This window comes from Octopus bimaculoides, chromosome 1 (genome assembly GCF_001194135.2).
Source record: "Octopus bimaculoides isolate UCB-OBI-ISO-001 chromosome 1, ASM119413v2, whole genome shotgun sequence".
Lineage (NCBI taxonomy): Eukaryota > Metazoa > Mollusca > Cephalopoda > Octopoda > Octopodidae > Octopus > Octopus bimaculoides.
The window spans coordinates 109120992-109135906 of NC_068981.1; the positions used below are offsets into that span (position 1 = coordinate 109120992).

A 14915-nucleotide genomic window follows, 5' to 3' on the forward strand; every position below is an offset into this window, starting at 1 on the left:
GGGGGGGGGGGGGAACTAGAGGTAGTAGATAGCTTCCGTTATCTAGGTGACCAGGTTAGTACTGGAGGTGGATGCTCCAAGAGCGTAGCTGTGAGAATAAGATTAGGCTACGCAAAGTTCAGAGAGTTCCTACGTCTGCTAGCAACAAAGAGCCTCTCTCTTAGAGCGAAAGGCAAATTGTACGATGCCTGTGTGCGAACAGCTACATGGCAGTGAAACATGGACTGTGACAGCTGAGGACATGTGTAGGCTTCAAAGAAATGAAGCCAGTATGCTTCACTGAATGAGACGACTTCGCTGGTATAGTCATGTGATGCGTATGGACGAGGACAGTTGTGTAAAGAAGTGCTATCTCTAACTGCAGAGGGAACCTGTGGTAGAGGTAGACCCAGGAAGACATGGAACAAAGTGGTGAAGCATGATCTTCAAACTTTGAGCCTCACAAAGGCAATGACTAGTGACTAAGACCTTTGGCAAGATGCTGTGCTTGAGAAGACCCATCAAACCAAGTGAAATTGTAGTCATGGTTGATGCTGGTGCCACATAACTGGCACCTGTGCCAGTGGCACATAAAGAGCACTTTTTGAGCAAAGGGCCTCACAGAAGCAGAGTGGCTGAGTTCCTTTCGAGTGCTGGGTCTCATGGAGGCAAAGTGGCTGAGTTCTTTTCAAGCATTGGGCCTCAGGTTAGGCAAAGTGGCTTAGTTCTTTTCGAGGGTTAGGCCTCATTGAAGCAATGACTGAGACCTTTGGTATTATGTCATGCTTGAGAAGACCCATCAAGCCAAGCAAAATCACAGTCATGGCAGATACTGGTGTCACCCAAATTCTACCCATGCCAGTGGCATGTAAAGGCATCAATTACACTCTTGAAGTGGTTTGCATTAGGAAGGGCATCCAACCATAGAAAACCATACACATCTCCTGTATCTTTGTAGCAGTTTACAAAGATACTGCTATGCCAGTCATTGGGTATAAATCCTTTTTGTATAACTTAAGTAACTATACGGCAGGTAATCGTGTCCTACCCCACCAGATATTTTGAACATCTCCACAACTACCCCTAATGAATCTGAAGCTTTCCCTTCTCTGTGACTTTGCTTTATCAACCACACTGCTGTCAACTAGATTTGCTGGTCCCTCTGCAGGTTCAGCAGGAGGTATACTCTCTTTGTCCCATGTGTTCCCCATGTTCAGCAGCCTCTCTTTATAACACTTGCACGATACTTTATTGTCTTGTGAGTATGCCTTTATCATTCCAAATATACTTCTCACCGATGACATCTTAGCTCTCTCTCCTACACTGTCTGGCAAATCTGAACACCGTGTGTCACTGATTCTCACATTGTAAGATATGCCATCTTTTCCTTTCTGCTTTACTCTCAGCCAAAATACACCTACCGCTAGCTGCTCTTCTAATGCTCTTTACTACCACCTTCCTTCCAGGTTTTCCAAAACTGTTTCTTAACCTTTATCACTCTGTCAGCTGTATCATTCTTCTACCATCTCACTTTCAGATAGGTCAGGACTTTGTCCCAGTCACATGTCTGATCTGTTTCATAGAAATTTTCAATTGTCTATGCTACAGGTATCTAAATCTTTCTCCCTACAGTCATATGCATCAATTAGAATTTCTCTAAACCTATTCCCAACTGCAGGACCTTTTAGTTTCTCTGTGCCTGCCCACCTCTGGCTATGAAGTCACAAGTCACTAATCTATGTTGCCTAATGCATTCTTTGCTAGATAAGGTTTTGGTATTCACAATGTTTACTCATTTAATCCAAACTTCACTTAACTGATAAAATTTGAATTATTTAATTTCTACAAAATTAAATTAAAAGCAAGATGAAAGTATTTACATTAAACTCAAAGCGTTTAATGTACTGATACAATGATAAGATCAGAAGAAGAAATAAAAACAAAGACCTAGTTTAACAATTTCATCATCATATTCCTGCTGAAATACACTGCTTGTGTTACAATTAATTTTGAAAATAATGAAGAATTTCGTAAAATAAAATAACTGTGTCTTTATTAAGCTAGTGTTTGAAACATGAATTAACATGAAATTCTTTTGATGGAAAGTTTTAATTTTGAATCACTTCAAAGCAAGAAACTAATATCATAGAAACAGTGGTAGTCATGCATGAGTTGGTATCAAATGAGTCAACATGATCCCTATCATTTATATGCTAAAATAGAAATTATGTGGTGCTTTAAGGAAGGAAGGGTACTAAAAGACAGAAAACAAGACAAATCTGTAGAACTTATATATTGATTTAGTATAAGTTTACATAGTAGAAATAACATTGAAGAAATAATAAATCAATCGTGTCATTACCTAGTTAATTGCATTTGCCTGGCTAATGGCTTTGGTTGTTTTGCTTTTGAATTTGACGATGCATCAACAAGAAGTGAATAGTCTTCATCCTCCTCTTCATCATCATCGATGTCTTGTCCTTCCCTCCTGGAAAATTGAAAATTAATGAAAATAATTCTTTAATAATGGGGAAAAAAATGTAATATCCACACCCTTGCCATTAACAGAAAATACAAAAATCTTTGTAGAAATCCTATGTGATACAGTTAAAATGTTATATCTTTCCATCTACAGCAAAGCATTTATCATCCATTAGCATTGCATACTCATTTTGGTGCCATCATTTTTTAGCTATACCTTTATTGTAATTATTTTTTCAACCAACACCTTTCATGCCTTTTCACTTTACATCTTAATTTGACACAAATTTTCCTTTAACTGACATGCCACATCAACTGGATCAGACACAATTAATTCCTGTCCAATTACTGCAGATTCACTGCATTTTGCTACCAAAGTTTTACTTTTCTTGCATCTCAAAAAGTCTGGCAAAGAGAAGCCATTTGTTCCAACAAAGGTAGCAGTTAACCTAGCTACTCTTCTATGTTTAAAATCTACTTGTTAAACTATCATAAGCTATCTAACATCAATCAGGACACCTGAATAACAGCAAATGCTTGAGCAGTCCAGAACTCAATTCATAGCTGTGTTTGCTATTAGCTATTCCAATTGATTTAGTGCACCTAATGCTCTACTCCTTGGTCAGATAGTGAAATATTATTGGCCATTTGTGTATCACTTTAACTCTTTTGTTACTAACCCATAGGAGACAGCACCTGGTTCTATGATACAAACTTCCTGTTTTAAAATATCAAGATTAAAATCTTTCATCAAAATTTCATTGTTAATTATGTTCCCTTGTTTAATATGATGGTTATTTTACTAAATACTTCAAATTTTATTAAAACAGAGGTAAATGTAAAAGTTAAATATTAAAAATGTCTACTACTAAGCAAGGCAAGCTGCTGTAACTGAAAAAGTGTTGTGTCTCATTGACACTGTTATGTCCTTCTTTGAACACATTGTATACACCACTTTATAACGTGGACTTTTTATAACAAGGTTATAACAATACAAATATAAATCAGAAACATGTGACAAACAATATCTCTTCTCAATGACTTCTGCAATTGTCTTCACAAAGTGCCTGCACACACCACACTGTCCCTCACTGACAGTGCGCATGCGCCTTTATATGGTTTAGGACAGTTGACTTGCTATCCCACAGAGGTGTCGGGATTTCACCACAACATCGTTCCTTTTTGAGTTTGACTTTCGTTGAAGTCAATATTTTTCTTTTATTTATTATCTTTATTACCACCTCATCCAGCCTTCCCCTCCACCCAGCCTATTTCCCAGGAAGAAACTGGAATATTTTTTTCGTTTTGGATCTACTTGCAAAAGTACTGTTTGCTTTCTTTTTCTAGTTGCTGTACTCATTGGTTCGATTATTCCTTGAGGTATCAGAACATCAAAAATGTCATAAAGAAATTCCATTGGCTCTTCATGTCTTCTTCCGTAAACTTTTTTCCACTTGGTTTAGGTGTCTCTTGTGTTCCCACATATGACCTTTTACCATGTACGCTATTTTTCCTAAACGTTTACTTATTATACCTCCTTCTCAACTTTCCTTTCCATTTCTGTATATTTAAAAAACAGAAAAAACTTGTCACCAATTTTGAAGTATTTCATCTTATTTTCAGTGTTTCTCTCCATTTTTTTCTTTTCTTCCCGGTAGTATTTGTCAAACACTGACCTGACTTTCCTGGCAAACATTAGTTCAGCTGGCAACATATCTGATGTGGTGTTGGGGTTAGGTGTTATTCAGTAGACACTTAAGAATTGTGTCAATGCAGTATCAGCTAGTAGTTCATTTCTAGATTTTTTTCAGTGCCCTCTTAAATGTGTCTACGAAACGTTCTGCTAGTCCATTCGATCTCGAATGGTATAGTCAAGTAGTAATATGCTCCATTGCATGCATTTTGCAAAAGTTTTTAAATTCCTTTGCCATCAACTGTGTTCCATTATCAGACACTATAGTGTGTGGGACACCATAAAAAAGTTTGTCCAGAAATTTCATTGTTACTTTGGAGATTAGCTTCCTACATTTACATATTTCTAGCCATTTCATGTAACTATCCACGGCTATTAGATAATACCCTTCATTTAATGGTCAAGCAAAGTCTATGTGTAATCTTGACCAAGGTACATCAGTGTTGAGCCAAGGTTGAATTTTTGGTGCTTTTGCTGCCAGGCCACAATCCTTGCAGGCTTTCACCAATTTTTCAATATCCTGATCCATATTTGGCTTCTCATCAATGCTTTCATTCTCGTGATTCTTGGGTATCCCGTGCGAAATTCTTTTAACATAGTTTTGCAAAGAAACCGATATTACAACCCTCTGTGCATACATAAATACATCATCACATATTGAATACCATTTCAAAACTGTGTTACACTTGGTTACATGAGTTTTTGTAATTATTTCAAACTTTACTATTTTTTACATTTTTAATATGAACACATCCTTCTCTGCTTTAATTTTTATTTCTTCTAAAGTGACAGGTAGTTCGCATACTATGTTGCAGAGTATGTTTTTTATTTCGATTTTGACTTTTAATGTGGCTATTACCATGTCCTCAAACGGTTCATTGTATTTAGGAATCAATCTTGACAGCCCATTCGCATGTCCTAATTTTTTTGATGGTAGAAATTCCATCCTAAAATCATAATTTAGCAGGATTGTCCCCCAACACTGCAATCGGCTGGCTGTATATGTGGGGATACCCTTTTTTGATCTGTAAATTGATAACAATGGGCAGTGATCTGTTTGCAGACTGAATTTCCTTCCATGTATGAATTTATGAAATTTTTTCACTGCAAAAATAATGGCTAGTGCCTTCTCAATTTGGCTGTAGTTTTTTTTTCAGCAGCCAACAATAAACATGAAGCATGAATGATGGGTTTTACTTTACCATTTTTATACTTGTGTAAAATTACTACTCCTATACCACTTTTTAAATTTGGATCAAAGTGCGATAATGATAGTTTTGATGTTAAAACTTTTTTAATTTCTTCAAACACTTTTTGACACCTGTATGACCAACACCATTTTATGCCTTTTTTCAATAGGATATTGAGGGGTGCTCTTAGCTCATGCATGTTTGGTATGTATGTTTGCCAATAGTTTACTTTGCATTGACAACATTTTTTTTCTTGAATTTTTTTCATTCAACCTTTTTTGTTTCATCCAACAATGTGAATTCTTGTGTCCAATTTTCCCACATCCAAAACATTCTAGATTCTTAAAATGACAGCTTCTTTTGAAATGTGTTTTCCACACCCATAACATGGTTTGGATATTGACTGTTGTTTTTCTTTTTTCGTATCTGTTACCAGTCGACATGTATGTATATTTGAATAATGTTTTTCAATTTTTCTATGTCCTGTCGTAGATTTTATAATTCTTTGGCATTCTTCAGCCACTATTTGTAGGGTTAGTTTTGAATCTTGTTCAAGCTTTGTCAATATTCGAGTCCTTATCTCTGCATCTTTATTTGTTGTTAATTCTTGTACAAAGGTTAAACATTTAAACATGTCCAGGCTTAATTCGAGTTTTAATTTTTTCACATTCTCTATTTATGATTCTGGCATACATGACAAAATCTTCCATTTCTTTTTGTTTTTGTAAATTCAAACACTCCAAGCGAATATTAAATAATGAACTTCTTTCACTGAATATTTTAGGTAATAGCTTAATTGTTTCCTTGAAACAAATTTTGGATGGTTTTCTCAGCAAGATGTAATTACAAAACTTTTCATGTTCCGCTGGTGATAATTTCCTTAAAAGAAGACATACCTTCTTTTCGTCCATCCAGCTTTTACACTATTTCTTGAAGATTCCTTCATACCTTCTGAAGTATGCAGAAAACGTAATTCCTTCTTCCAGATTATATGTGAATTCTTCAATTGAATTAGTAAGTGCATATGCCGAAAACAAACCAAGTATTTTTTGACTACAGCAATATTTCCAACAACTGTTGATTTTGTTGTTGTTGTAGTTGCTGTTGTGCCTGTTCTTAGCCGTTTCTCTTGTTTTTGCTGTTGCAGTTTCCATTGCAACTGAACCACAGAAGCTAATAGGTCTTGCATGCTAAGAACGTCCACCGTGAGCTTCAAATGTCTTGTCACCACTGTTGTGTCTCTTCAACACTGTTATGTCCATCTTTGAACTCACTGTATAAGCCACTTTATAAAGTGAACTTATAACAATACAAATATAAATCAGAAACATGAAACAAACAATATCTCTTAACGACTTCTACAACTGTCTTCTCAAAGCACCTGCACACACCATATTGTCCCTTACTGACATTGCACATGAGCCTTTGTATGGTTTAGGACAGATGACTTACTAACCCACAGGGATGTCAGGATTTCACCACAGCAAAAAAAAATTCCCATTAAATGTTAGTCATAGTTTCTCAAACAAAGCCCAATATACATAATTGAAAAAAAAAACAAAAGAGTTAATGTAAAATATTTTTCACTTACACATTGCACACTTTTTCAGATGCAATTCTAGGCCCATCAGTGCTGACATCTGGTGGTTTGGGCCATTCCCTTGGAGATATCTTTGCTGTAACATTAGACTCTGTAGCAATATTGCTTGTCTCAATTTCCAGTGGAGATACTTCATCTACTTCATCTGCAACATGTTTATCGCCCATTACTTCAGCAACTTCTTTATCAGTCTCATCAAAATCTTTCCGCCTTGTTTTTCTAAATGCTTGTTCTCCTTCTAAGCTAACTGAGCTGGTAATTGAACCACTTACTACTACAGCTGCTTGCTGAAAGACAAATATAAACAATTACACATGGTGAGAAACTGATATAAGATAAATTTATAATGTGATATCTTTTTACAAAAAGATTTTAAGCCAAAAGCACTGCTTAACTTTATGAATTAATAACCTTTAGGTCATCAGTTTTCATTTAGTTACATTATCAAATCACTTCCATTTTTACCCGTTCTTACATAAATCATATCCACCAGTGATACAAGGGTAACAAATTACGTAAAATCACTTTATATTAATCATTTCAATAACAAACATTTGATTTAAATAATCACAAGGTCAATTTCTTCTTTTAAAAAAAAATCAGCTCATTTTTAGTATAAAACAAATACTTATTTTCCTGTGTAATCATAATTAGAGAAATTTGAAATCGGAATATAGAGAAATAAGATTAAATGCTGAAAAACATTCTATCAGACACCAGATGTTAGCTATTTTCTCAGACCTCAATCAATAACCTTCTTGATTATTTTCATAATTAACTGAAATGCACAGATATATTTCTAATGAAAGAGACAACTTAAGAATTAAAGAATATTAATAATTTATAGCAATACATAAAATAGCAGTATACAATTTCAAATGATTACAGCATGTTTATAGCTAAAATTTAAATATTTCTATTCAGAAGAAATTTAATTTGTACTTCTACATTATCGTTTTAAGATCAACAAATATAGTTATAAACAAATAGCTAACTGACTGACTGAAACAGATAATAATATTGTAGCTACAAAGGTTTATAGCTATATTTTAAATCAGAAAAGCTTGCCAATCATGATTGAAAGAATGGCTCAAAATGATTTTATATAAACGGAAAATAACTTCTGCCATTCAGTAGAATACTTAGGGAAAATTTACAAGTTAAAAACAACTTAACATAAATTTAGAAAATAAGCAGAACTCAAAGAAAAAAAAATATCCAGCTCTTAGTTTATAATAGAAAAACCTTTATATGTATATTCTTTTACTTCCTGAAGCAATGAGAAAAAATGTAAATATGAAACTAACCAAAGTAAGAATGTTAAAGCAATTTATACAAAAAAAACAATTAATGACAGAAAGTAGAAACTCATATAGTTTAAAAGATTAATGCGTTGTGAGTTTTAAAAAATATATAATTTTTTTACAAAAAAAATGTAAACATTTAGCCCAAAGTCAAGAACAGTGAAAGTACATTTCCAGATCAGATACATCATAGTATTCTAGTTTGATGCCCTCCTGTATTGAGTTATAAATCAATGCACAGTCAACTTATCTGATTCGATAATATAAGTATCAATAGTATAGAAGAATTGATTAACTTGGCTACCCTTAGAATAACCTCTTCTTTTTCATCATGTTTTCACATATGTATTCAATCTGTATCTCATCATACATATTTTACTTCAATCTGTATTTTGCACAAAGAGATAATAAAAGCCTTACACTGCTCACCGAAACTTGCTGGCTCATCTTGAATAGCTCTTCAACACTGATCTTTGTTGGTTCTGAAAATATGTTCTGTAATGGTAGATTAGTTACAACTGGTGAATGGGAAGAATCAATGGAAACCACAGGTGAAATGGTGGACACCGAAGGCATGTTTGTATCTTTATTCTTAAGTGGTGATTGAGATGAGACTAGACTGCTATTCGGGCTGGAGGTATGTGACACGGTATTATTACAAGCTGTGACACTAACAGCAGCAGTAGCAACAGCATCACTATTGCCATTTCTTCCCACACCTGTTGCAAGAGGGTGACATTCTGTACTGTCCTCCATCGCAGAAACTTGAGTAAAACTGCTATTTGCAGAAATAGTTTGGAGAGAGTAGGGTTTACTGAAAAATAAATACATATCATTACAATGTCTTATCAGAAGTGTAAATATTAAACAATATATAAGCAAAGACAAAATGATCTCATTTCAAAATTTACCCTTAATCTTATCAAGACAATCAGAGTTATTAATGGAGATATTATAACCTACAAGACAATGTCCACTCTGTAGCTAAACCAGTATTATTTATCTTGTGCAAAGCACTTAAAATCAGTAACAAGACCCTAACAGTTAATGAGAACAATAAAAGCCAACAACATAGCAGTCAGTTTAACTCACAAAAAACAGTGTCCAGTTTCCACCTTTCATTTCAAATTTATTTTATTTTTCCATTAATAATGAAAAGATGGATGTAATAACTAAATAAAACAAAAGGAGATATTAACAAATATTAACCTAGTAAAGGCATCAGGTGTGAGAAGTACAGGAGCTTTTTCTCCACGAGAAGACTCACTGGAATCAGGGACGGATGTATCCATAATATTACTGACATCAGAAAGTCCATCTTTTAAAACTAAAATTTAAAAGAAAAATGCATTTCAAATATTCATTTTCTGAAATGGAAACAATGTTTATTCTCACCTATATTGATTAAAGCAAAAAATATAATGATCTCTCCTGAATAATAACACATAATGCTTCTTCAAATGTGGGCAACTAGCCCAAAAGATTTACCACCCAACCTCAAAAGAGGTAACAATCTATGAGGGCCAGTGGGATTATAGAGTAGAGTTTTATCTATGATTGTGAGAGAAAGAAAGCAAGATGATGTGTGTGTGTGTGTGTGAGAGATAGAGAGGGGGGGTCCAAATGTGTGGATAATGCTCTAGATTAGGATGCCTTCTGACTAGCAGAGAGATATTAGTAGGTTTCCAGGACAAAAGTATTTTCTAACTCCAAACAGAAATACAGATTTTGTAGTCTTTATACTGCTTTGGCTCTGAAGCATGAGCAAGGCCATCATAAGAGATTAGATTTTGTAATGCTGAGTATTCATAAGTAAAGCTTAGTGCTATAACATGCTTTTAATCAGCCTCGCAAATATACAAGTTCCTCCTTGATTTCAGGTTTGAGTAGTCACAATCAAAAATACTAATAAGAAGATTAATCAAGACTATTACCAAGAAGATCAGTCAAAAAAACTAACTTGATTTCTTTCACCTGTTGAAGACATCACAATGTGACTAAATTATTGCAGGTCTTGACAGCATCAGAACATTCTAAAGAGAGTACATTATTGTGAGGTTTTTTTCCCATTACCTATTGTGGAAGGAACCTGTGGAAAAAGTAAACCCAGGAAGACGTAGGACAAGGTAGTGAAATATGATTTTTGGTTGAAGAGTCTCACAGAGGTAATGACAAGTGACCAAGGCATCTGGCAATTTGCTGTGCTTGAGAAGACATGTCAAGCTAAGTGAAATCGTGGTGATGACCAGTGTCAGTGACACGTAAAAAGCAACTGTACCAGTAACATGTAAGGGACACTCATGCTGGTGACACGTAAAAGCCTCCCAATAGACTCAATAAAGTGGTTGGCATTAGGAAGGGCATCCAGCCATAGAAACCAAGTCAAAACAGACAACTGAAGCCTGGTGCAGCTCTCTGGCTTACCATCTCCAGTCAAACTATCTAACCCATGCCAGTATGGAAAATAGATGCTAAATGATGATGATTCCAGGCTAGTAGATGATTTTAAACTCAAAGTTAACAAAATATTCATCATCGTCATTTCAACATCCACTTCACCAGGAGTCAAAGAGTTTATTGAATTTTTTCTAATTAGATGCCCTTCCTGTTGCCAACCCTCAACTCTTAAACATTTAGGTTTTAACCACGGACAGACATTCAAACTACTTAATACCAGTATTAATTTCTCATCACACTTACCTATCTCATCTTGTGATTTAGAACCAACAGCCTGAACTTCACTGTCAGATTGAGCAACTTCAGTTTTGAATCGAATATTAAGCTCTTGCAATATTCTGTAAAAAAAAAAGATATTAGCAAGATGTAGAAATGAATATATTTTGAAATATGAGGACAATATTTTTCTAAATTAAGCAATCACTATTTTCCACACAAGTTAATTGTTAATTACTACTTACGTGCTATGAACAGCATACAGCTCAACAAGAACACCATCAACTATTGTACTATCTTCATCCTCAAAAAGTTTCTTAGAATTATCCTGCTCAATTTCTCCTTCAATTTAAGAACACAAATATTTAATTTGAAAATGCATTTCTTTAGACGCTTTCTAATAATATATTTTATAATCAAAAGAAGCTATTTAGATATTTTAGTTCCATCAAGGCAGTAACATTTATGGCATTAAAATAATTTACTAACTATATACATAGCTAAATTACAGCTTCATGTCTATAGGAAACACTGGTTGCTTCAGTTAATTTGATAGTAACAGTTCACCAGGTTTGTAAGTCTTACTTCAGAGTTAAACAATTAGCTAGTCTGTAATTTATTTATTTAAATATTTCAGTCATTGGATTACAACACCACCTTCAAGGGTTTTTAGTTGAATATATCAACCCCAGTACTTCTTTGGTACATATTTCAGCTTTCTTGAAAGATGCTAAATGCAAAGTGAACATTAGCACAAAGACAGCTGACTCTGTGAGACATGAATACCAGATGGTATTTTTGTTTAAATGTTCTACATTTCACCCTGCACTGAAATATAAACATTATATATATCAAATGATATCATCTATCAAATTTAATTATTAGATATTTTTACAAAGTGTAATTCTTAGCCACATGCCCAGGTCCATATCCAAAAAACTCAAAGACAACTGTTTCAATAGTATACACAAGTTTAAATTTGCGAAAGCCATCCCCAACTAGCATGGAAAAATAAATGCAGACACACACAAATAGAAATAAAATTTACACAAAATGAAAAAAATAGTCAAGTAATTTAGTAAAAGTTGATAGGAAGAAAACTCTACCAGTAGTCAATTCTTCGAGAAATGTGTCATCTTCAAGAGACTGGCGGAATTTTTCAGAACGGGCATCAAGTATAGCAAAACTAAGACATGGTCGGGCAAGTAGGAATTCAGAAATTGATGATATATAAACTGTTTCAGCTTTGTGGTCTTGGTGCAAGTTCAAAATGTACAGAACCTATGAAGAAAATATCAAACAACAATATGTTGAAGAATATTAAAATATTTACATAAAAAGCTTTCCTATATAGCTTTCATTTATAAAGCATGACCTCTAAACCACAAATTATTAGCCATACAAACTCCAGTTGATACATGTCAAAAGTTAACACTTAAAATACACAATTATCATTCTTCTCAAAGAAAATTAGCTGAAGCTATTGAAGAATTAGAGGAGAAATTCCAAACATGAAATAAAAGCCTAGAATCAAGATGTCTCAAAGTAAACATAGTAAAATTCAAAAGTTTTAGTTAACAGGAACAAAAAAGCAGATAGGATTCTACTGCCATCTAGGAGATGGCCTTGTTCAATGCAGAGAAGGATTAAGTAGGGACTCTATACCATCTTCCAAGTGTAAACTTTTGATGCACAAAGCAGGTTGACAGGCAAAAAAAATAGACTTTATCATGTAGCAGATGCACAGTAATAATTAGCAATAAGAACACCCATGAAATAAAGTCATACAAATGATCAAAAAGTTTCCTAGAAGTTATTGATAGCTTGTAACCTAAATGGCCTGAAGTAGCCAGAATAAAACTGGATTGGAAAAAGTTCAGGGAGTTACCTCAATGGCAACAATGGAAGTCTCCAAGTGAAGATTAGATTGTATGGTACCTGTGCATGAAGTATGATGCTGAATGGGGGTGAAACATGGACATCAAATGCAAAGGAGTACAAAAGCTGGAAAGAAATGATGCAAGCAATGCTCCAATGGATAGGTAATGTTAGTGTGCAAAGCACGACCTGACAGAAAAATTGGGAAAAGGAATCAAATGCAGTGTGCAAGACAGAAAACGTCATTGGTACAGACATGATGTGTATGGAGAAGAATAGTCCAAAACAAGAAATCTTTGGAAGAGAAAACCGAGAAAGAAATGGAAGAGGTAGTGACAATTGATCTTAAAACTGAAATCCACTAAAGAGATGAGATGACAAAGACCACAAAAAATGCAGAGACGTTGTGGTAGAGAAATAATAATCATGATAAAGATGATGAGTACTGATCAATCATTGAAAACAATGAATAAATTTGGTATATATGACTGAGAGTGTTGAAAGCTTAGTGGATACAGTATGACTAAGTTTATAAACTTAGTGTTGAACATAGAGGAATTGTAATGCATTCAAGAAATTGGTGTATGACAAAACTGTTTTTTTTTTTTAAATATCAACTAAAGGAACAATACATCAATGAAAACAGAGACAATGGTAAAAATAGAGAAGGGAAAAATAAACATTTAAAAGGTTTAAAAAAAAAATTAACTTACTTTGCGTCGGAAATCTGTTAAAACTAAATATCGTGCACTTAAATCTAATGCAACTTTCATGCAAAGCTCAGTTTTGGTCTCAAGATGTGATGGCGGATCTAAGAACCTGTCAATGAAAGATATTAAAATACAGGAAAAATCACGAATTCAGCTGGAAATAGAATACAACATACAGTTGGAAAAATGCAAACTAATTATGTAGAAAATGAAGTAAACATGGGCTAAGGAACAAAAAATAAATTATAATAAAAGACCAGATTATAAAGGCTATATACCTAATTGTTTGTAAACAGGTCCAGGAGACACAACTCCATACTTTCAATTCCTGATTGTAATTACCTCCTGTAACAGCATACTTCCAAAAAGAGACACTGATTAAATAGAAAAGAAACATTATGAATGGTTAGTACACACACACACATTTATATATACAAGCCAAATTACCCACATAGTTCCAGTTTCAATCTCTATGTACAACACCAAAAATCAGCTAATTCTACCAGCCTGATGTGAACCACTGCCTTTTGACTAAAATTTGATAGATGGAAGTTGATTGCAAATCTGTGTGATTGTGTAATGAGTACATCATATTATCATTAACGTCCACCTTTCTATGATTGCATGGGTCAGACAAAATTTTGCTGATTTACCACAACCAGATAATTCTGAACTAGTGAAAATGAAATTAAACTTAAGTATGTTAACAACAGGAGCAATCAATGCAATACCATATATATATATATATATATATATATATATATATATATATATATATATATATATATATATATATATATATATATATATATGTATATATATATATACATATTCTTTTACTTGTTTCAATCAGTTGACTGCAGTCATGCTAGAGCACAGCCTTTAGTCAAACAAATCAACCACAGGACTTATTTCTTGTAAGCCTAGTACTTATTCTATTGGTCTCTTTTCCCAAACCGCTAAGTTACGGGAACACAAACACACTAACATCGATTATGAAGTGATGGTGGGGGACAAACACAAGCATACAAATACACACACACACAGTTGATACCAGGACTATATTTGCACACAATGCAAGTCTCTTCTACACATATAAGCACGAACACATAAGTGCGTGCACACATACGAGCTTGCACACACTCACATACTCATACCGAACAATTTCAAAACAACGCCAAATCATACATTCAAAATAAATGGAAGTGGAAAGACAAGTTCCTGAAGAGATTGCAAGAGTGCAATGAAATGATTTAACAAAAAAAACTAAATATTGTTTATAAATTAATAAAGGAATGAACCAGTGCGTGTGTTTACTACCGGCATAAAGCCTCTCCCAAGGTTTAATTGTATTTCTTTCAACACACGTATCCACATCAAGAATCTTGCACATGAAATACACATATG

General features: G+C 34.0%; 1 protein-coding gene across 4 annotated transcripts in view; it reads right to left on the reverse strand.

Annotated features, from left to right (window-relative positions):
• Window positions 1-14915, reverse strand: part of LOC106868485 (enhancer of mRNA-decapping protein 4) — a 54946-nt gene that overhangs the window by 14880 nt on the left and 25151 nt on the right. For 3 of the 4 annotated variants that reach the window (XM_014913781.2, XM_014913783.2, XM_014913779.2), the window contains 9 exons: window positions 13787-13882; window positions 13512-13617; window positions 12027-12201; window positions 11166-11262; window positions 10948-11042; window positions 9457-9574; window positions 8668-9061; window positions 6935-7230; window positions 2342-2467 (listed from right to left, as the gene is read on the reverse strand). In XM_014913781.2, coding sequence (XP_014769267.1) covers window positions 2342-2467; window positions 6935-7230; window positions 8668-9061; window positions 9457-9574; window positions 10948-11042; window positions 11166-11262; window positions 12027-12201; window positions 13512-13617; window positions 13787-13882 — 1503 coding nt within the window. The remainder of the gene's footprint in view (window positions 1-2341; window positions 2468-6934; window positions 7231-8667; window positions 9062-9456; window positions 9575-10947; window positions 11043-11165; window positions 11263-12026; window positions 12202-13511; window positions 13618-13786; window positions 13883-14915) is intronic. The other variant, XM_014913782.2, reaches the window with a different exon arrangement.